General features: G+C 44.7%; 1 protein-coding gene across 6 annotated transcripts in view; it reads right to left on the bottom strand.

Annotated features, from left to right (window-relative positions):
* Positions 1-21,763, bottom strand: part of UBE2H (ubiquitin conjugating enzyme E2 H) — a 53,383-nt gene that overhangs the window by 4,360 nt on the left and 27,260 nt on the right. Inside the window, exons 2-6 of one of the 6 annotated variants that reach the window (XM_080390703.1) lie at positions 21,177-21,253; positions 20,412-20,486; positions 9,386-9,425; positions 8,633-8,685; positions 4,617-4,745 (exon numbers count right to left, since the gene is read on the bottom strand). In XM_080390703.1, coding sequence (XP_080246829.1) covers positions 4,617-4,745; positions 8,633-8,685; positions 9,386-9,425; positions 20,412-20,486; positions 21,177-21,253 — 374 coding nt within the window. Of the gene's footprint in view, positions 1-4,616; positions 4,746-8,632; positions 8,686-9,385; positions 9,426-12,339; positions 12,451-20,411; positions 20,487-21,176; positions 21,254-21,763 lie in introns of those variants that run through there. The other 5 variants (XM_080390702.1, XM_080390707.1, XM_080390706.1 and 2 more) reach the window with 5 other exon arrangements.

Genomic DNA, 21,763 nt, shown 5'->3' with positions numbered 1-21,763 from the left:
GGCCTTGGCAGACCTGCTCCACCCTGGAAAAAACTGTGAGAGCTAGCTGGAAGGTACTTTGGAGTCCAGTGCGCTTCAGCTTCTCCATCTAATGACGCACGCAGCTTCAGTCTGACTGTTTAATATACATTATTAACCTGCTCACTCGGACTACAGAAGCAGCTGTTCAAATCTGTTTTACAAGAACTTGTTAAGAACTGATAAAGTATTGATGGCAGCTATGTAAACACTGGAAAGCATGGAGCACTCAAGGTCTCGGATTGCCTTCAGGCTGCAGCCCGTGAATATCAACAGAAAAGCACCCTTGTGCTCCATCCTCAGGGCCTGGGCACTGAGAACCCCCTTCTTGAAAGGTGCTCACCCGTGTCACTGTGGAGCCCAGGTCCTGCCCGAGCACATCCCTTGCCTGTACCAGAGAACAGGAGTTGCAGAGAATGTGGCAGGGATCATCTGCCAAAAGAGATGGACACTGCCAAATGAGATGAATTGGTGTGACAGACCTAATTGGTTTAAAGATGAGAGAGACTAACTGAAAGAGGGACCCAAAAAAGCAGCGTGTCTTCACAGAATTTACACGGGAAGGTGGATTGGCAGATGACAAGCAGAGCTAAGGAGATGAGATGCTGACGTGACATATCCTTGTGGTGGCTACTCCCTTCCCATAGCGCTCCAAGAATGAATCTCCCTCTGGAAAAGGGGTGTTTACCCAGAGAAGTTGTTATTCCTTGCACAGTCCAGCAACTCATGTGCCTTTGCTGTAAGACTCTGGATGTCCTTGGATGACACAAGCATCCCCTTATTGGGAACCTTAGAAATACATTCCCTCTATGTTTACCCCAAACCCACCTAAACAAACGCTGTAGCTGCCTTGGGAGTCCCCAAACACAGCAGCCACAAACCAGTGACCATGGCAGGGAGAGGAGGCCAGCAGCACTTCTTCACTGACTGCTTCAAGTGCTCTCTGGGCCACTGGATATGTGGACATGGAAGCTACTGTTTCTTACTGTTGAGAAAGGCCTGCTTGAGCCTAAGTGAAAACACAACTTATAGAATCATAGAATGATCACAGGATCACAGAATGGTTTTGGTTGGGTTAAAGACCATCTAGTTCCACCCCCCCCCGCCAGGTGCAGGGACACCTTCCACTAGACCAGGTTGCTCCAAGCCCCATCCAACCTGACCTTGAACACTTCCAGGGATGGGGCAGCCACAGCTCCTCTGGGCAGCCTGTGCCAGCGCCTCACCACCCTCACAGTAAAGAATTTCTTCCTAATATCTAATCTAAATCTGCCCTCTTTCAGTTTAAATCCGTTACCTCTTGTTTTATGCTACAGGCCCTCGTAAAATGTCTGTCCCTATCTTTGAACAGCTTGAAGCATTTCAAACTTACAATGCCACCTTCTATCCAGGAAAGCTACCAAGCTCCTGGGCTGGGTTTTTCTGAAGGTTTAATCTGGGAAAGGTCAAACTTCCAGGGAGCTTCTTTGCTGAACGTGGCATTGTACTTGGATCTACAGTCTACTAAGTGAAGAAAAATGAAACGTCTAAATACTGACAAACCGCATTTCACAGTAGCCTGTTCAAGAAGGAAAGCCTCGATGCACCCATTCCTACCCAGGAAACATCGCTTTGATTCATCTAGTTTTTAAACCCTGGAGCAACAAGAATAAGCTGTGGTTATGCCCCATGGCTGGTATATGCCTGTGAGCCATACTGGCATTTCAAACGACTCTACTGGAACTTCAGGGCTGACACATGGGATGGGAGAACTGCTCCCAGAGGTATCCTCTGCTCCCAGCAAACACAGCTTGCCCTTAAGTACCCTTCAGCTGCTGTTACTCAACACTGCCACTCTACTAAAAGAAGTTTTCATACTGGATCGACCAAAGAAAAAGAAAAAGCAGACCACACAGGAGTTAAGCACCAATTCCCAACAACTCAACACAACCAAATGTTGAGCCATTTTTGTGTGTCTGAAGCCCACCCCCTGGTGCTCTACCAGTGATCAGGCAAGACATCTCACCAAGGACAGCCAGGGAGATTTTAAAGGAGCACTTGGCTCTGCACCGTTGAACTAACTCATCTAGCTGAAAGCTCTAATGCTAAGAATCACAGTCTCCAGCTGTGTATTGGTAATATTAATGCATATTTACAAGTTTCACGATAAATCCTTACTTGTCTGGGTCTCGTGCCAAGAATCACAGGAACTAAAAATCTCAAAGCCTATACCCATCTCTTCACTACCATCATGTCAAAGAACTGTTCTATGTACTCATAACTAAAAAAATGAAGAAAAGCAGCAATAAATTATGTATTTGCACTACTGAGTTTCCCAGAGTAGAGAAGCTGCTACAATCCATCGCATCAATTTTAACATGTCCAAGGCTATTTTTAAAAATGCTACAATATGAGGAATGACAGTGTTTAGCTCTGTATTATACTTGTCACGCAAGCCTGGGAAGAGACAGAAGAGGCAGGGCTCTTTGCTATATGGAACATGAGACACGTTGCAAGCACTTAAAACTCCTTCCATATCATCTTCACAGCCTGTACCTGGCTGTCAGGATGGAAACAAGGGAGCAGACTATCCCATTTAGCCTCCCTGAGGGAGGTCCTCAGATCTTCCTTGAAGCACCTGCTGTTGGCTAGTATTAAATTTATTTGCTTTTTTTCAAGGGTGTATCTTTTTTTATTCCTGTTTCATTAAAGCATAAAGGACACCCAAAGCGTCCCTTGTGTTGGCTGGCCCTGGAGATTTTGTCCAACAAACCATTTTGCCTGGAAGCTTGTTCATATGAAAAAACAAGACAATGGACTTCAGGATACTGAGCAGGCCAGATCTGCAGGGTAGTTCTTACAATCCTGTCATGCAGCTGTCAGAAGAGGCAAGCAAAGTGGGCTGAATAACTCAGTATTTAAATCACAGCTTTGCTTGGCCTCATTTGTAGTTCCACCCTCAAACAAAAATTGCAGCTGATGAAGAGTCATTTCACATCAGAACAAAGTGACTGGAGGTTTAAACACTCCAGAGTGACGTGGCAGAGCTGATGGAAGGACTCCACCACCAAATCCCACGTTTTTCTGGGATACCTACACTCTCCAAAACAAGTGAGTTTCACAACACTCCGTTAGGAAAGCTGCTACCCCACCTCACACCAGGAAGAATATTAGATTGTGCTGCTCACGGAGGCTCTCCTTGTTGAGCAGGCCTTGCAAACCTTTTTGGCAGGGCTCCCACAGACAAACAAGTTTTATGGTTATTCAGTAACAAAAGAAAAAAAAAATCAGGTGGTCACAGTCTCTTAAAATCTTAGTTGAAGACCAAATCTGGACCAAAGGCTGTAGATTTCCCACCACTAGATTAAATGCTGATTGCATTCACTGGATGAGGGGAGACGAGGGGAGAAATAAAGTCCGTGGCCTTCCCACAGGCTTGTCACATCAGGAAACGGTGTCCTGCTCCTGTCTGCAGGCAGCTCATTCCAGGGAAGGCAGAGAGCAAATTGAAAGCCCAATTCTTATTTTTTACCTTATTTTTTGTTTCCATGACTAATTAAATTTGTGCCTCACTAGCTTGCTAAGACAGTCCTATCGCCAGGCTTATCCAAAGTATTTGAAAGTCCTTAGTGGGAGTCTTCCCTGATCCCAAGGACATACTATTTCTCAGCCTTGTCTAACGTCCTTACAACCCTTCCAGGAGCAGACAAACCAGCACCCTCACCAGCTCTGCCAGCACTCACCTACCCTCACCAGTCACTGTTAATGTTTAGTCTGGGCTCCCCCCGCTGAGTTACACGCCTGTGACCACATCCTGCTCACAATGATCAAAGGATAAATCATTCCTTTCCTCTTTGAAGGCACCTTTGACACAAAGTTCATACCCTGCTCGGTCCTCTAAATTAAAATCCTCCAGTTCTTTCCCTCTCTCTTCTTAAGACACATCTTCAAGACTGTCTGCCCTTGTTACACCCTGCCAGACTTCACTAATTGGTCTGCAGCTTTCTTAAATGGAAGTCCCTGAAGCAGGCACAGCACTAGTAAGCAGCAAGGAAGGATTACCTGGTATTTACCAAAAATTCCTGCTCTGTCACAGTACCAAAGTGCTTTCTGCAACAGCATCACCAATTCCTTGATTGCTGCTCTAAGATCACTTTCCACGAGCTGCTAACACACCACCTTCTACCCAGTAATTGTGCAACTGGATGCTTCCATGTAAGTTTAGCACTTTTCCTTGTCCCTTCTTTGGTCACGCACCTTTTCTTCTGAACCGTTTCTCTGATCTCCCCACATTGTGTTAAAACCTAACCTAGTCTGCTTACAGCCTCCTTGCTTGGGGTCTGCTAATGATTTAAAACCCCTGCCCCACATACAGCATACACCACAGCAGCAGTTCATCCACCCCTTACTTCAGATTTTATTTTATTTTTTTTTTCATCCACAGTTCATCCACCCCTTACTTCAGACTATTAAATACCCCCATTTAAAGTGGATGGGGCTCCTGTAATGTGAAGGAATGGGCGCTGACACACAGATGTGCAGCAAAAACAGCCCTCATTCCCCCAGGGTGGAATCACAGTAATGCCACTTATTCTGCACTATGTTATTTATGCCCTTACCTTTAATTTTCTGTTTGTACTCTTCTGGTCGGTGGAGGTACATGGCTGCAGCGTCACCATTTAGAGGATCTATAGGGTTAGGGTAGGCCAGCAGCTGGGGCAGGAACGATTCAAATATATTGGTGAGATCTGCAAGTGAAAGACACAGTTGTTCATGTCCACAGACCCAGAGTCAGTCTGATTAATCATCCTGCAAACACCGGCACTGAAACAGCAGCACAAAGCTTCAAGAGCAAATGCACTGAAAATCTGGGCACAAGTTAAAATAAAGGAATTGGCATCAGGGAAAGCACATATGCAGTTGACAAGAAAGCTGCTGCTGCTGCTGGAGGTATGCTGCAGCTCCTCAGCTAACTACACAAACCACTCAACATCCCAACAACGTAGACGCAGGTATCTGTGGGTAAGCAAAGAAGTGGAAGGACACAATTGTCTTGTTTCCCACTGAGGCTCAGCCCTGGCTTAAAGAAAAGGAAGAAAGAAAAACAGTGCTGTGCTTCATCCCTCACTGAATTCTTCTCCTACTTTTGCCTCCTTCTATTACCATCTTCAAATGTCTTATGCTCTGTGACTATATTGACGTATCCCAAGCACAAAGCATCTTCCAGAGCACTTTAGAGATGACTGTGTTAATAGAAAGAGCAACCAACAAGTCCCTCCTCCAACTCAAAACAATTTGCAGAATGTGAAGAGCTCACATTAACACCTTGGTGCCAGCTGGCATCTGTCACCAAATAATCCACAACAGGAAACATACTTCTGGTGCCGATGAGTAACTGTGGATACACGAAACCCTCTTCCCACATCCCTAAGACGACAAGTACCACACTTCAGCAGTGGGGGTGTTCAGAAACAAGCCCTGCGTCATCATTCCTCCTCAGGGCCTTCAGAAGGACCACGCACACCCACACAGAGCAGAGATTAAACCCCCAGTGCAGGGCAGCATGCCAGGTTTCGCTTTAGCCTCTGGAGAGCTGCTGAGAGAAGCAGACCAGCATTTGTTGCGTGAGGTTTTCTGTTGGGTTTTGTTTCTGAATATTCTACATGTCTTCTATCAGGATCCCCCTTTCCCCCCTAGTTAAAGGGAGTATCTCTTTCCTGGTGGCAGAGAAATCCTGCCTGTGGATGAGCATCACCAGTCCCCTCCAGCATGGATCAAAGTGGAGCTGTCAGAAGGGAAGCCCAACACTGCCTAGGACCCACCATGTGAGCAGTTCAGCCATCTCAACCTGCCTCTACAGAAACAAGGCTGTGTGACTGTTCCTGAGGCCAGGCACAACCGAGCCTCACAGAGCTGCTGAATTCAACCAGATCTGACAGCAGGCAAGGATCTCTGACCCCTTAACTTTCTAAAAGATTCATCAAAATGGGTGGACAGGTAGGGGAAAGGTATCTCCAAGCGCTCTCCCTGTGCAAATGGTTACTCTGGCTCTGGGCTGCACCCACAGAAAACCAAGCTCTAACTCCACTGCCAGCAAATATACAGCCTGAGAAGAGCCATGCAGTAGGTCCAGGCAGATCTTCACCACTGCCCCATGTTACCAGCTCGACCGATTTCCTAATGGGTGTGTTTATTTCATCTTACTCAAGAGGATCTTACTCAAAAATAGATCTACATTCTGTCAGTTCTTCCCTCCTTTGTCAACATGTCTGGGACATAGAGACACTGTGCTAGGACTACTTCAGTCACCCATTCAGCATAAACCCTGCTGAGCAGGAGGAAAAGCCATGGCTTTATATACTCAGGAGCATAGGGTTCATTACAGCTGCATCACCCAACTGCATAAAGTAATGACAGTGTTGGAGCAAGTCCAGAGGAGGCCACGAAGATGATCAGAGGGCTGGAGCACCTCTCCTAGGCAGACAGGCTGAGAGAGCTGGGGCTGTTCAGCCTGGGGAAGAGAAGGCTCCGGGGAGACCTTAGAGCGGCCTTCCAGTACCTAAAGGGGCTGACAGGAAAGCTGGAGAGGGACTTTTTACAAGGGCCTGTAGTGACAGGACAAGGGAGAATGGTTTTAAACTGAAAGAGGGGAGATTTGGGTTAGATCTAAGTAAGAAATTCTTTACTGTGGGGGTGGCGAGGCACTGGCACAGGCTGCCCAGAGAAGCTGTGGCTGCCCCATCCCTGGAAGTGTTCTAGGCCAGGCTGGACGGGGCTTGGAGCAACCTGGTCTAGTGGAAGGTGTCCCTGCCCCTGGCAGGGGTTGGAACTAGATGGTCTTTAAAGTCACTTCCAACCCAAACCATTCTGTGATTCTGTGACTTCTAAGGGGCAGAGTCAACACTCTAGTGTCCTCCCTGCAGCTTCAAGGCATCCTGCAGCAAGGCAAAGGAGGTTTGCAATAAGATGACTGTCAAGTGATGCACTTTCTAACGTGAAGTTTCACCAGTTAGTGTGTGGAAGGTGCTCTGTACCTTCAAGTTGCCTCACACTTATTGCTGATACTGCAGGGAAAAATGCAGATTTTTGAAAGCTTGATGGTATTAATACACCACAAGCATGGTAAATACCAAGCTGTTTTTTCTTTACTTTGCAAGCAACAACAAAAATACAGCAGCGCTCATTAGGAAACCTCTCACAGAAAGCCTTCTTATGAAATTGTTTGGAAACAGTGCAGAAACCCCACTGTGGCCGTCTGTGAGCATGCTGCAGAACAGGGTGGCTGTCCATGCATGGCTTCCAAAGCAGAATCCAGACTGCCAGAGCAGAAAACCAGCACCACTGTTACACTGGAGTAATTTTCTTTTGTCCAGCCATCCCCATGATCTGCAGGTGGCATTTAAGGCTGTGGAACAGCAGCACACACCGCACTGAGCTGGATTCTGCTACTGACTGAACCATGCAGGTTCATCCCCAGCGGAGGGCTTGGTTTACTAACACCGCTTTCACTCCTCCACCTTGCATCAGATCCTCCCAGGACACAAAAGCATCCTCTTCCTCCATTAGCAACACCACCTGGGTCACGGCTAAGCTGATCTCTCACAACAAAACCACGCGAAGCGTATGCCATGAACCTACTACATGAGGACTTAAGGTATTCTGATGAGGAGTAAAGTTCAATAAGTTGCTATAGCAATTTCCCACCCAGGATTCACCAAGTCTGGTTATTTCCTTACAAACTGGGCTTGCAAGGAAGGTGAAGTAGCTTGTCTCTCTAGCAACTGCTTCAAAGCTTCAACTTACATACGTAAAATCAGTTTTTCATAGAAGAATGTGAACGATTTGATGTGTGCACTCTCCTGAACACTCTTCCACAAAGCCTAACAGGAACAGCTAAAGAACTTCACATTTTTAAAATGGAGCCAGCTTAGACTAGATACTCAGCTGTATTCCTTTTAACAACTTCAACTTTCCCTAAACACTATTTTAACTGGTCTTCAGCTACCAGCTGATCATTTCGTATCTCTAAAAAGGGGAGTTATAGCCAGAAACAACCTAAGGGGAAACCCAAGATGTTCTGCAGCAAGCAGCGCAAAGATGCAATAGCACCTCCCAGCCTGCAAAGAAATGATGCTGCCATGATAAACAGGTACAGTTTCTGGTGCCAGCTTCTGCAGAAGTGAGATTGTAGCCTTGCGAACAAAGAATACCAGCTTGAATGCATGCACAAAACGTGGATGGGGTAGCTGGAACTAGATTTCACTTTAGGTACAGACACTCCTCTCTTTCAATGCTGAATCATGGAAGGGTGCTGTTGTGCAGTAATGCCAAGCAATGGATTGAGCAATCCTTCGTGAGATTTATGAAATATTTTCACATCTTTAGTATAAAAATAGGTTACAAAAGTGTTTTCACACGAAAATCTTAATTTTTCACATGATCTTGGCTCTAAAGGACTCTAAAGGAGTCTAAAACTTCAGCAAAAAAAACCCAACACCCCCCCCCAAAAAAAAAAACCCAAAACAAAACAAAACCTCAAAACCAAAAGTTGGTCTAAGATCACCTGTCTCCAGCAAGCTGTGTTAACAAATACCGATGTTCACGTGATCAGCTTTCAGGGAAATACCAAACTCACCATAAAGAGCTGTCCAAGTTTGATTGATTACATCTAGACATACAGTTCCTGACCTGAAACATATGGAAAGGATGGAATTAAACAGTCACACTCAAAAATACTCCGGGGATTTAATACAATCTAACACCTCCCTTCTCCTGCTCTGCCTCTGCCCCACTGCTTCAGATAAGCTATGATTTACCTCTACCTTGTGGCTAACAGAGGGACAGCCTTTAACTACATGAATCTTCATACTCTGCACAAAAGAAAGTAAATTGGAGCCTTTACTGAGTTAGTTGGTCCATATGGGTCTCTGCTGAAGAGACTGGAAGCATAGGTGGCTTCCCTTAACGAACCTTAACTAAAGGAAACGTGGCAAAACATGTTATTTTTTCAAGAGTTTTAGTATAGATGTGAACTTCAGCTAAAGAGGGAGCTATGGCTTAGCTGACACTGTTCCTTCTTTCTAGAAAGCCAGCATGATATCAATGAGGAGGGGAACTGGCAACCTTGAATTTTCTGTAAATCAAGCATTTTGCAATACAAAGACCACATCTGCCAGAAAGTCTGCAGCATGCAACTCTCTAGTCTTGCCCAGAGCCTGACCCACTCCTGAAAGTTAACTTGCAACATCTACGTCTATCACATCTCCCACTCTGGACTCTTAGATTGATGAAAGCATTATTCAACTCATCAGCATATTATTGTGAAGCCAAAATACAGTTAAAATTAGACAAACTCCTTAGAAGAAACACACACTAGGGATTTACTTACGCTTCGTCAATGTTGGGATGGAAAATTTTATTCATGAACCCTGCAAAGAGACAGACTGGTAAATACCAGAAAACAGCCAAAGATTTATTTTTTTTTCTTTTTCTTTTTCTTTTTTTTTTTTACAAGACAAGCCTGGAATTTACTGAACAAGGACTAATCTGACTAGTTTCAAAGAAAACCCAGCCTGAGCTATATATAGCTATATAACCTTTAAAATACGCAGGCAACATTCTGACCCTAGGGTCCTTGTCCATTCCCTCAAAATTCAGCAAAACACTCTGCTTACAGTAAAGAACTGCCCATCAGCACAATAGAGCCCTCTTATCTGATGAGGTGTTTTTAAAAGCTGCAAGGATCTTTTGAATAAATACTAAACCAAAAACTTAAGTTCAACATTAAGATTAATTTTCTTTAATGTCTCAACAAAGATTTTTCTATGAACTTGAAGTTGCAACATTAGTCTACATTTGTAAGCCATACAGGGGCAGAGCGTGGTACAGAGAGCTGATACTTCAAGTTTTGCATCAACACAGCAATTCATTCATCAGTTGGTACCTCTGATCTCCTACAAGAGAAAACAGCTCAGATGCAAGGTCTAGAATGAGAGAGCTCATCATGGCTTTGTCCACATTTCAGACTTACAGATTTCAGAGTGCTTTCTTTCTTTGGACTTGGCAAATTAAATTGTTAAAAAAAGATCCTGTGGTTTCAACAATTATGACATCATGGCAGAAGATGCCTCGCACTTTAAAGACTGTATCTGATAGCAGCAGCTAGAGGTAAGCTGTGGTTTCCAGCTACCTACTTTAACCTCAAGTTCAAGACAGATGGCACCTCAAAAACACTCCCCTCCTCTCCCACAAATAGAGTTTATAAAACAAAAACATTAAAGGAATTATAACACACCATAGCCCATGTAGAAGTAAAGCACGTCCACCCCAAAAGCAAAGTTAAGTGTTTTGGATGATGGCTGTCAGTGGATGCAGAATCCAGCTTCCAAATTCTTCCCTTTCCTTTCAATAGGAGGAACCCAAACATCTGGGCACGGGACACATCCTCAGCACAGAACAGACAGGGAGCTGGGATAGAAAACTGGGTTTTCCAGTTATTTCACTGCCAAATGGATCGAGTATTCCATACTTCTGCTGGCTTGGCCAAATCATTTGGGATCTGCCCAGAAGGGTTACTGCAACCCTTGATCAGTCCCTGGTTAAGCTGCTTCCAGATCTTAGCATGGTTTTGTTTTTTTTTTCAGAACTTAATATAAAATCATCTTTCCTCTATTGTACTGCCATCCCGCAGCCTACAAACACTGCCCATGTGGGAGTCACACCTTTCTGCAATAAGCAAAAACCTACTTAAGCTAACAGCAACTATTTCTTCTGACAAAGGTCCATGTTTATAAAAATAGGTAGAGAAATTTAAATTTAGGTCTGAGATACTGACTCAATCCATTAAAAAAGCTCCTTCCAGGACTCAAAACACACAGAAGTTTTATCTCCAAAGCAGCCTAAAAAGTGTAGAAACACATCACTGTTTACCGTTCAGCAAACTCCCTGCCTTCACCACCTTTACCCAGTCACTCCAGGCAAGACACTGCAGTAGTGCTAATGCACCATCTCTGCCCAAACAAGCAGCGATCACAATTTGAGTGACAGCATGGTTCCCATCTGGGGTAAGAGCTGACATATGGATTTAACTCCCTTTCTTTCCACGTATTATGACACAAATATAATTACATGTTTACTTGTACTGCTCAGATTTTGCATAAATACAACGCAAGGCTGAAACGATGCCCGAAGCCAGAACAGTCTCTAAAAGAAGATCCGACAACTGCATAAACAACTCCATGCTAACAAGTGTCTTTCAGGAATACCTTGCCATGATTTAGCTTGAAAAACTGAAGCAGGCTTAAAAAGGGAAGCTGTAGTTCCATCAAATATTTATGTTATGGCAGCTCTCACAAGTTTAAATCAGGTCACGGAGCCATTATGCTGGCACTGGAGAACTGCAGCAAGCACCGATCCTGATCCTAAATCCCATCTCTCTCTCAGAAAGTGGGAGGGAGGAAAGAGTTTCTGATAAAGCATAATGGAAGAGAGGATGGGGGAAGACACCAGGTAGCAAGAATATGACAGTAACGTGTAGATCTGCTGAATTAAACACTCTTTGTTCTGGTATCTGGGACACAGACTGGCTCTCTTTAACCCAGACAGACAGAGGCATCCCTCTGCCTTCTCTTATTTTGGTTTTGATCTCACCTATCTCCTAGTACCTTTACCACAGCCACCTGCAGCTGGTTGGACCAGGCTGTGCTGCAGACCCACCTGTAAGGTTTTAGTTAGCTCTTCCTTCACACGCTTCAGCATTTAAGTTGCACTCTATATCCAGGGAGATGAGATTAAGTTGTCTGCTGAAGCAGGTCCTGTGCTAGAGATTTGTAATTCTTCCCTGTCATCTTTGCATTCACCCAGGCAAGAAACAATCCCTTCTTTCACATTGTCCCTGGTCTCAAGCTTACCAAATGAAACAGTTGTTCTTCAAGAAAGAACACAAACATCCTCTCCCTGCACTCCTCGCTTCCTAGGTTGTTACCAGATCTTCTTGCAACTCTTCCAAGGTCCCCCTGGCTCACTTTCACAGACACAAACTGCCCAAGCCAAGAGCAGCTCTGTTCATATCTTTCTTTATCCTGACCCAGAAACAAGCTTAAACTATTATCTCCCCCTTCATTTTAAATGTAAAGTCTCCTGCAGTGATAAAGTGCTAACATTGCTCCAATAATACTGACTTGCTCTGTATTTATTTTTACAAATATAAAAGACAAAGCAAGCATAAATATCCATGTAAAAATGAAATTCCAATTCAAAGAAGAACCCAGGAGTTAAAACCCCCTCCCAAGCCAGCATAAACACTGGGCCAGGTTTACAACCAGAGTCTTGTACACAGCACACCTCAATTAATATACTGCACAGAACTCCAGGTGAGCACTCCATGAAGACTGCCAAGGAACAGGCTCTTGATTTTGGGTTCTCACCATGGCTCGGAGCACGGAGCCAAGGTCACAGCCTGAGTAGTCACGATTCTGTGTGCTGGACTGCCTGTAAATAACGTAACATTTCAAAACAATATTCACACTGAACCCTGCAAAAGCCAATCCTTAGGAGGAATTTGAGCAGCGGAGTGGCTGCGGTCCACCCTTTCCATAGAGACACTGAGGCCTGGGATTGCTTTTGAAGGTAAAGCAGGACTGCATAAAATCTGTATGGACAAAAAGCTCTTGGGTGATAACAGAAAAAAGCCCCATACATCCACGAAGGAGTTACACAACAGAAATGGACACATCTGTTCCGATACTGGAAGATGCTGAGACCAATATGCAGATGCTGACCTTCAAAAATGCTGGTATTTCAGCAATAGCCCTGGAGTAATCACTCCTTGGGTTGACAAAAATCTTCGAAGAGAAGCACATTTTTAAATTAAAAATCAACTAACTGAAAGGTTGTCAATCTTCCCTGGTCCTGTAAACACAGGAACATTCATAAAGCTCCAGCAGCTGGATGTATTCCAGTACGAAATGAAGCTCTTTTGTTCTCTTACCGTGCTCACACACCAACCGTGGTTGGGTCTGAACATCCAGGGCACTGATTCACAGTTGGGTCAAAGCAGCCACTGACACCAATAGCTGAACATGCTCTCCAGGTGAGCAAAACCACAGCGGAGAAACAGGGAGAAATTTCAGACTTATGTTGATGTCAACGTTTCTCTTGAACAACTCCAGACTAAAGCTCCCAGGAAATGGCCAGAAGGCACTGTGAGAACCAACATGCTGTCGTGAGCTGCCTTGCCAGCAAATTCTCCTCCAAGAGGCAGAGCCCAAATACCTGGATAACTTGGTGAATATGGAGGACTCCCAAGACACCTCTCGGTGCTCTCTGGAGCCATTAGGCAGAAAGGTCCTGCAAGAGGTTGTTCCACATTGATTGTTCCCCTGTTGCTATGCCTACAAGAGCTGGACAGTGATTTAGGAAGGGTCCCCTACCTTCATACAACTCCTGTAGAATCACAGAATGGTATAGGTTGGAAGGGACCTTAAAGATCATCTAGTTCCAACCTCCCCTGCCATAGGCTGGGACACCTTCCACTAGACCAGGTTGCCTCATCTACCATTCTGGCAGAATAGACTCAAAACCTGGAGATAAGAGGGATCAAAAACCTGGGCTGGAGACTTCCTCATCACTCTTTACACAGCTTCAGCTGCACAATACTGGCCTGCAGCAGCAGAAAGCTTTCTGCATTCCTCAGTGCTTCTCCTTCAAGTCAGTAAGCTGCTGCAATCCAATGAGTGGTGATTCAAAAGGTGGCCCGTTGCTTATCTGAGCTCAAAGTACAGCCAGCTTAGCTGGTAGCTTGGGTGAGAAGTCCTCAAAAGACTTTTTTCCTGCACCACAGCTCTTCAAGCTGCGAGTCCTGCTAGCCCTGTGGAAGCACATGGGAAAGACGAAAAGCACCATGCCAGCAAACACAGTGCATCTCATGCCTTCCAGCTTTGCGTCTTCTTGCTCAGCAGGGAGTCAGCTGCATGGCCGACCCACACCAGCGATAAATGCAAGAGAACTTCCCACCGGCTCTGGGGAACGTGCCAGAGTGGAGCTGGTTTATACCCACTTGCCCATCCCAAACTCACCACCGCTTGCCCACACATCGGCTCTCTTCACTCATAAATAAAGCCAGCTGGACACTTCTCTATCTGAACAACTGTGACAGCAGATTCCTATCTGTGTACCGCCATGGTGCCAAACAGCCAACAGGACCAAGTGTACATAACCACGCCTGACTTCAGTGCAGCGAGACTGACAAACCCCGAAGTTTTATTTTTAATGAGAGATTAAGGCCAGGAAACTGTTCAGGCTGCCTGGCTGGCGAGGTGGGAAGGTGGTTACAGTCTCTCTGAAGCAGGCAGGCAGGGCTGCACTGCGTTTTAAATACCACACCAAATCAACACGGCTTGGGCGACCACCCAAGGCTCGGGGCAGAACTACATGCACAGAGATCAGTACGTGAAAGAGCTTATGTACAGCATAGAGAGGTCAAGAGCAGTGTTCTCCCTCTGCTTTTTTTAACCACTGGACAGCCTACCGAATGAAAAAAGATCTCCCAAGTACTCCTGCAGTGTTGCCAAAGAGCCAGATAAGATTAGTCTAAAACTAATGTTTACTACTTCCCCCACCCCAAACACCCCAAAGCCTGCAAGGGAACATGCATTTATTTATTTTACTTTTAAAACCACACTGCACTCATTTCAGAGGCTACCTTCTTGTGTAACTGATCGCGAGCCTGCTATGCACCACAGGTTGAGAAACTGCAGTAGGAGATGGGGAAGAGGGCACAAGAGCAAGACCAGCAAGATCTCTGACCAGTCCTCAACTTCATACCTATTCCCCTCCGCAGACTGGGACAACTGGTTTAGTGCATGGCTGTTCCCCATTATAAGGGCACAGGATCTGCCCGCCTTGGAGGTATGCACCTTGTCCAGAGCTCTCAGGTCAGTAAGCTCTCATTGGCAAAGGCAAAGATTTCTTCTTTATGAAATTTGGAGGTCAGAAGCCCATTCAGTGCACTAACTACAGAGTCAAATGTAACACTGTGCACACACTGCACAGTTGTGGCATGAAGTGCTGTGTAACATCAACTTGCTAACAGCAGAAGTAGAACAGTTTATATTACCATACTCAAATTCTAGTAGCTTTTCAAAACAATATCATAAATAAGCCTGTGACAACTTCACGAGGGAAGGATCAGGACAGGAATATATGACTGTAGCTGATGGAAAATAGCGGCAGAGCTATAAACTCTGGACCTCCTCCTCACAGTGGATTGCTGAGCGGTCCTTCCTGGAAGTGGAAAAGCAGCATCCACAAGCTTACAGACTGGTGCTAAGAGCAACAATCTCTGGAAAAACATGCAGAACTAGCACAAAGTAATTGCCCAGTATCAGTTCATCTCATTGCTTAGGTGCACCATCACCTGATGCCCAGGTTTCAGACACTGGCACAGAAGGCAGTGAATCTGTGCCACGTCAGGCTGAAAACACCTACCCCATTTTGTCAGTCTGTTCCCATTCTCCAATTGTAGCAGGGAATCTGCAGAGAGTACACAGTTGTGTGGAGTGGAGACAGGGATACAAATTACCCTTAGGTGTCTCGTCTTTCCCCTTAGACAAAGCTAAGTGTATTCGAAAGAATGAGCATTTTCACATCGCTTATAGGTCAGAATAAGGATCAACACACACAGGGAAGAGCAAGCTCAGAATGGTCACAGGCGATAAGTGACTCATGAAATTCTAAGTAGCAAAATGTAAGGCAATCCAGACAGGAGCTGAAAGTAAAAATAGCAGCTGCAGTTAAAAAGAAAAATTAAGCACAGGCCAGGAGAGATCTGTTAAATCCTGGCTGGAGCTAAACACTGCTTCATTCCTGTACTGGCTGCCACAACGTCTCATTATATACATACACATACATATACGCACACACTTCCATATGTTTTGTGTACATACTAGGCATTTTGTTTTGCAAAACACTTAGGAGAAAGGTGAAATATAAATGCAAAATATCTGCAGATAACTGGGCCAGAGATGGAAGGAAAATGAGAACTGTGTATAAATATGCAGAACTTGTTCAAGAAACTGCGGCTCTGAGCATATTGTGCACAAACTTTGCAGCTGTGACATTTGATTATTAAGAAACCAGAGTGACTCAGTGCCGGCCTAATATTTCTGCAGATTTTACCAATAAAATAAATGCCATGGTGCTTCCAGGTAAGGGCTCAGGCTCTAAGGTTTACATGTTTCTACTGCTCCTATCGTCTAAGTAGGACAGGACATTCACACTCTGCTTCCTCCCATGTTTATGGCATCAAAGAGCATTAATCTCCGGCTCTTGGCAGGCATATGGACTGATTAAAAACATACAAAATTTACACAAAGTGTTCTCGTGACTTGGGAGCTCAAAACAGTACTTCAAGTACTTCACAACTCCTCTTTGAAAAAGCAAGAACAGACGAGGCAGAAAGTTCCCCTGAAGATATTAAACCCCAGAGCGAAGGGAAAAGTAGTGAAGCAGTGCCAGCAGGGTTACTGAAATCATAAACAGCTCAAAAAGCATTGTCTAAGAGATAGCAAAAATGGAATGAGATATCTAGCAGGGGAGTGCTTTGGGTCCTCATAAGCATGCAGGGATATTTACATTAATTGAGAAAAGCATTAAGAGCAGCAGTATTCACTAGCTTCAGAAAGCAATTGGCTATTTTTCAGGAGTTGGTTTTGTTCTAACAAACTGCTCAAGTTCAGGAGGTTTCTTTCAACCCTGAAGATCTGGATATTTAGGGACCACGAGTGGAGTTAGTTCATCTTAATGGGAGCACTCAAGCCCAGAGCCAACATGACAGCCCTACATCTGGCTCTGTTTAGATTCGTGTTCTTCTAGGATGCACATTTTCCTTTTCACTGTATGTTGTAAAGCTCTTGTTAGGAAAAATCACCCTGCACCAACATGGGATCTGTCTGCTTACACAGCAAAGACCAAGCAAGGAACAGGCAGTGCTAGAAATACTGGAAAGATACTGCAGGACATGATGAAACACCGGAAACACTTCCAGGAACTGCTCCTTTCACATAGATCCCAGAGCGCTGTCCCTGGGGTGGCATCATTTAATAGACCACAGCAATAACTACCAACCTGAGAAGAGAGCTGTGGATGGGGCAAGGGAGCAAAGATTTGGCAGGAGAAGAGCCACCACGCTGAGCAAAGGCTTCTGCTAGGAGACCCTCAAAGGTGAAGAGGACCACCACTCATTTAGGGTTTAAGAAAAGGTCTGCACCTTTCCAGATGACAAACTGGAACCCACCTAAAAAACCTTTTCTATTCAGGTTTGTCAGTCGCACTTTAGAAGAGTTTTCATGTACCTTGTCCTCAGAGCCATGCTGGGATAAAAGCAATTTGAACAGATTAGAAAGCAACTATTAGCAGTCATTTTTTCAGAAGCGACTGTCTAGAACATATGGATATGCTTCAAACCATCATGTTATTTGCTGCAAAAAGCCCGTGCCATGTTCAAGACCACATTAAGATTTTCTAAGATGGAAAGAAAATTTTAGCCTACAGTACTAGAGGAACAAGGAAAGCTGCAAGGACTGCATTTTTGCTTTAAGCTTCAACATAGAAGTGTAATTTATTAAAGGAAAAGAAATTGCTGGATTCTATACTTTATACAAGCCAGTGACTTACACAGACAATTTGAACTCTGCATGTCATCACCACAGTAGAAGCTATGCAGTGCTGAGATCAGAAGGGCTGCAAACAAGCTACACGTGTGCTCGAGATGACCTTCTGTCCATTTACTGGCTCCATCATCTCTGAAATCCTTTACTTCCACCTCTTTTCAGATCAGAGATTCCCTGCCAGTTCCTACCCCTGTGTTATCTAGCTGGCTGAGGACTGCTGGGTTAGGACACCCAAGCTCACTGGAACAGGCAGACCTGGGAAGGAACAGGTCTTATTTACAAGCTTGTGAATGCTCCCAGTTCTGCTGGGACAAAGGCTTGCTAAGGACCTATCTGTAATGCCAAAACCAGTGGTATCAGGCACTGCACACCAAGTCTGCCTCTGAGAGCAGCGGCACAGAGATCAAGTTGGCCCAGAGGAAGGGGCTGAGACCTCACTCAGCCCTGGCTGTCCAGATAAGCTGGGCTGGGGCAGCAGAAATGAGAACCAGACAAAGAAAAACAAACCTCTTCCTGGAGCCGGTTGGGAGCTTCCCCAGGTCCTAGCACAGTTCTTGGCGCTTGCACTCCCCAGCACTTTCCTCCTTGCAGCAGAGCTGAGCCCTGCTTTGCTAAGCCAGGTCTCATCTAGCATCAACTGTTTATCCAACCTGAACCCTCAGCTGCACACTGCTTTGCCCAGGAAGTAACCTGTGCTTCCAGCAGCCCTCGCTCAGCAGACAGCAAGGCAAGACCTAGAGCAAGAGCCAGCCTTTTGGGGAGCTCAGTGAGAGAAGAGGTGGTTTTCAGCCACTCAAACAGAGACTTTGTAGGGCGAGGGAAGCATGCTAGAAGGTCTGATGAGCCTGGAATAAAATAGTTGCAACACAGCAGGTATAAGCAAGCTGACAGATGGAAAGCCGCTGTACTAAAAGGAAGACAGCAAAAGCAACATTAGAAGGGACAAAGCAACAGTGATTTGAGCAGAAAACTCCCAACAGACCCACCCACCCCAAGTTCACAAGGAGAAAAGCCATCCTTGTGGCGTCAGTTCTGAAAACACAGCTGGGCCAACTCTGATCCCAGGTTGCCTTTTAGTCCCACCTATCCCAGCCTGCACTAAACAGCCTCCAAGCCAAACCACCAAAACAAAAGGTCAATCCTACCAACTTCCATGCAATGAAGCAGAGCCTAAATACAGCACTATAAATATACAAGAGCCTGGCCAACGTTTAGCTACACTGGCTTCATAGGCTACTGGAAAGACAGTTTGTTTGTTTTAAGCCAGCAACCTTGATTTCTGATACACACAGGAAGAACATCGGGAGAAAAAAATAATCTTGAGTAGATTAGCACCAAAGCAATTAACACGGAAACTGGGTTTTATATGCTGAGAGTTGACTGTAGCCAGCCCACATTTAAGACTGCCAACATGACAGTACCCTGATCTGCATCAGTTTGTGCCACTTGAAAAGCGGGGAGGGAAAAATGACTGGCACCAAATAATATACTGTGCATCTTGTAAAGAATCTCTAACCTAAGAGGTTTACAGCATGCTTCAGAGCTGACTCAAAAGGAAGGAGAAAAGGGTTTGAATCTGCAGTAATACTGCATTGTTACTCAGCTGTGGGCACATTTCCATGGTTCAGTTAAGGTTTCAACAGAAAAAAAGAAAGGTAAAGGACAGCATAAAACCAGCGTTGCTCTTTCCCAAAAGGCATGGTTCATGTTTGGAACTAGACAGATTATTTCTCTCACCAGAGAGGGAGAGAGAGTGAATCTTAAATAGATGGCACTCTTAGTGTAAGAGTCTATTTTAAGAAAGCAGCCAATACTTATCAACTCCAAATCAGGATGTTGATATTGGAAGGGACCCATCTCGTCCAACCATAGTCAAGCTCTCCTCGAGCAGTCTTCTCCACTCCTTAGAGTCCTCCAGTGGCTAGAGCCACAAGCACACCCTTCTGATAGAGAAGCTCTATGTCACTGAGTTACCAGCACTTATTTCATAAGCCAGAATAGAGATGTTGGAACTTCATGCATCTGCTCCAGTTTTTCAAGCAATATTGGCTATTTTATTTATAGCTTAAGTGGTTGGAATAAAGTTAGGTACAAGAAGACATGTGAGTTAGATCACCGTTACCCGAGGACAAAGATAGGATGGATACAGTCTAAAGAACATTTCCTGATCAAAACTTCCTATTTGCTCTCCAAGTTTAAACAAACCTGACCAGTCTAGCCAGCTGCAGTTTTTTCTGGTGATAGGTCCCTGCTTCTTTTCTTCCACATACGCATCACCTAGTCCAAGAGGACAGAGGCTTCAGCTCCTGCTTTTAGGTCTATCCACTTTAGGACAAGTGGTGCCAAAAGCCAGGCTCACCCCAAGACCATGAACATGCACTGTGGTCTTTGCTCTCCATTCCAAATGAGTAATTTTCTATAAACAGGCTCCACCACTCACTGTAATATCCTGCACCTTACCCACGGATGGATATATTATTAAAAAAATAAGCACATGGCAGAGAGACTCAGTTCATCAACACATGAACATGTGACCATATCACATTTCCAGCTTCTAGCCCTTCAGTCAAAAGACCAAACTTCCTCTCTGCTTGGCATGTGGTATCTGGAAGTCTATGGTAAAATCATTCTGCAGATCTGAAGTAAAGATCCCATGATTGCACTGAGGGTTGGTTCAAATTCACCTCCAACATCTCGCCTGCATAAACAGTAACACGATTTTGACTGAAAGTGCTTATTGGTTACCTATAGACGGGGATTTGAAAGGGTATTTATCAGGAAGGTCGACTCTAACTTTCCATACTCCACCTTCATATGGTGCTGCAATGAAAGAAACACAGGTATTAGACACTTCATAACTCAGGAGAGAATAAACAGAACTATAGCATTAAGCAAAACACATCTTTGGAAGAATACTTAGCTCCATCAGAGGGTAAGATTTCATATCAAACCTCCTACAGTAAAAGCCTTTTTCCTGAGCTGCCCAACAAGAAATAGATGATTTTAACTGATACTGCAGAAGATCTCAGCACAAAGACACAAGAGCCTTACTAGAAACAGAGACTTTGGAATAATCTACTTACCTTTAGAGATGTTACTAAATTAAGGCATGCTGGAGACCTGACTCGTGATCTAGCCACTAGAAAAGCTATCTTTATCATAAACTCTGCAAAAATTCAGATGACTGATGCAAAACTTATGAGTCAGGTCTAGAAAAGCTAAGGATCAACAAAAGCAGTAAGGAAGGCCATAGCAGAGGCCCTAGTTGTCTGAAGGCAGTCTCCAGCTCTGCTTAGCTCCAAGGGAGGTGGTTCATCTGCATCAATGCTCACAGTTCTATTTCTCCCCACCCTTGAGGGAGCAGCCTCCAAACACTGCTACCCTTTGATTTCTCATCCTCACTTAGATTTGCTCATCTTTTCCTTCCACTCCAGAAGAATGTGTCATTTCACTGTTTCCCACTATAAGCCATTAGTTTGTTTTTATAGAAGGGCTGGGTCATATACTTACTTCCTTGTGGTCCATAAAACTTCACAACAAATTCATTGAGTCCTCCTAAGATTGTGACTTCGTGTTTGCTCTCAATACTGATATATCAAGTAAAGGAAAACATTTAGTCCAGAAAACAAAATGCGTTTACTCAGGTAGGGGTAACTTCCTAGGAGCCTGTCAAACCAAATAGTTTAAAGCCAAATACTCAAAATATCCTGTGACATGGCATTTAAGTATCCTGACACATCTAAGTGACCATACTACATGTTAGTAAAAGACAGTTCTACACACTGGAGAATCCCTTTCCCTGCACTGAGTAATGTTGAGATGATGCCTCCCTCCCCTTCAGAGCTGTGTTTTCCATCTACTTCTGCACAGCATAAGCTCTGATTTAAGAAAACGCCAAATCTGTATCAGCAACGTATTTGGAAACATATTCAGGCTGTGGAGGGGAGCTAAAAATCTGGGAACAGCAACTGCTCCCAAGTGTCACTGCACACAGACATGAACCTCCAGGGACAAGGCTGGGAGGTGAGGCCAGGACTAGGAGAGACCTCTCTCCTTCCCAGCGCTCAGGAGATGAGCCACAAAACAGAAAAGTCACC

The sequence above is a fragment of the Falco punctatus genome (assembly GCF_963210335.1).
Source record: "Falco punctatus genome assembly, chromosome: 6".
In the NCBI taxonomy this organism is placed as follows: domain Eukaryota; kingdom Metazoa; phylum Chordata; class Aves; order Falconiformes; family Falconidae; genus Falco; species Falco punctatus.
Note: the sequence above shows the minus strand (reverse complement) of the source record. Positions and strands in the feature narration are given on the sequence as shown.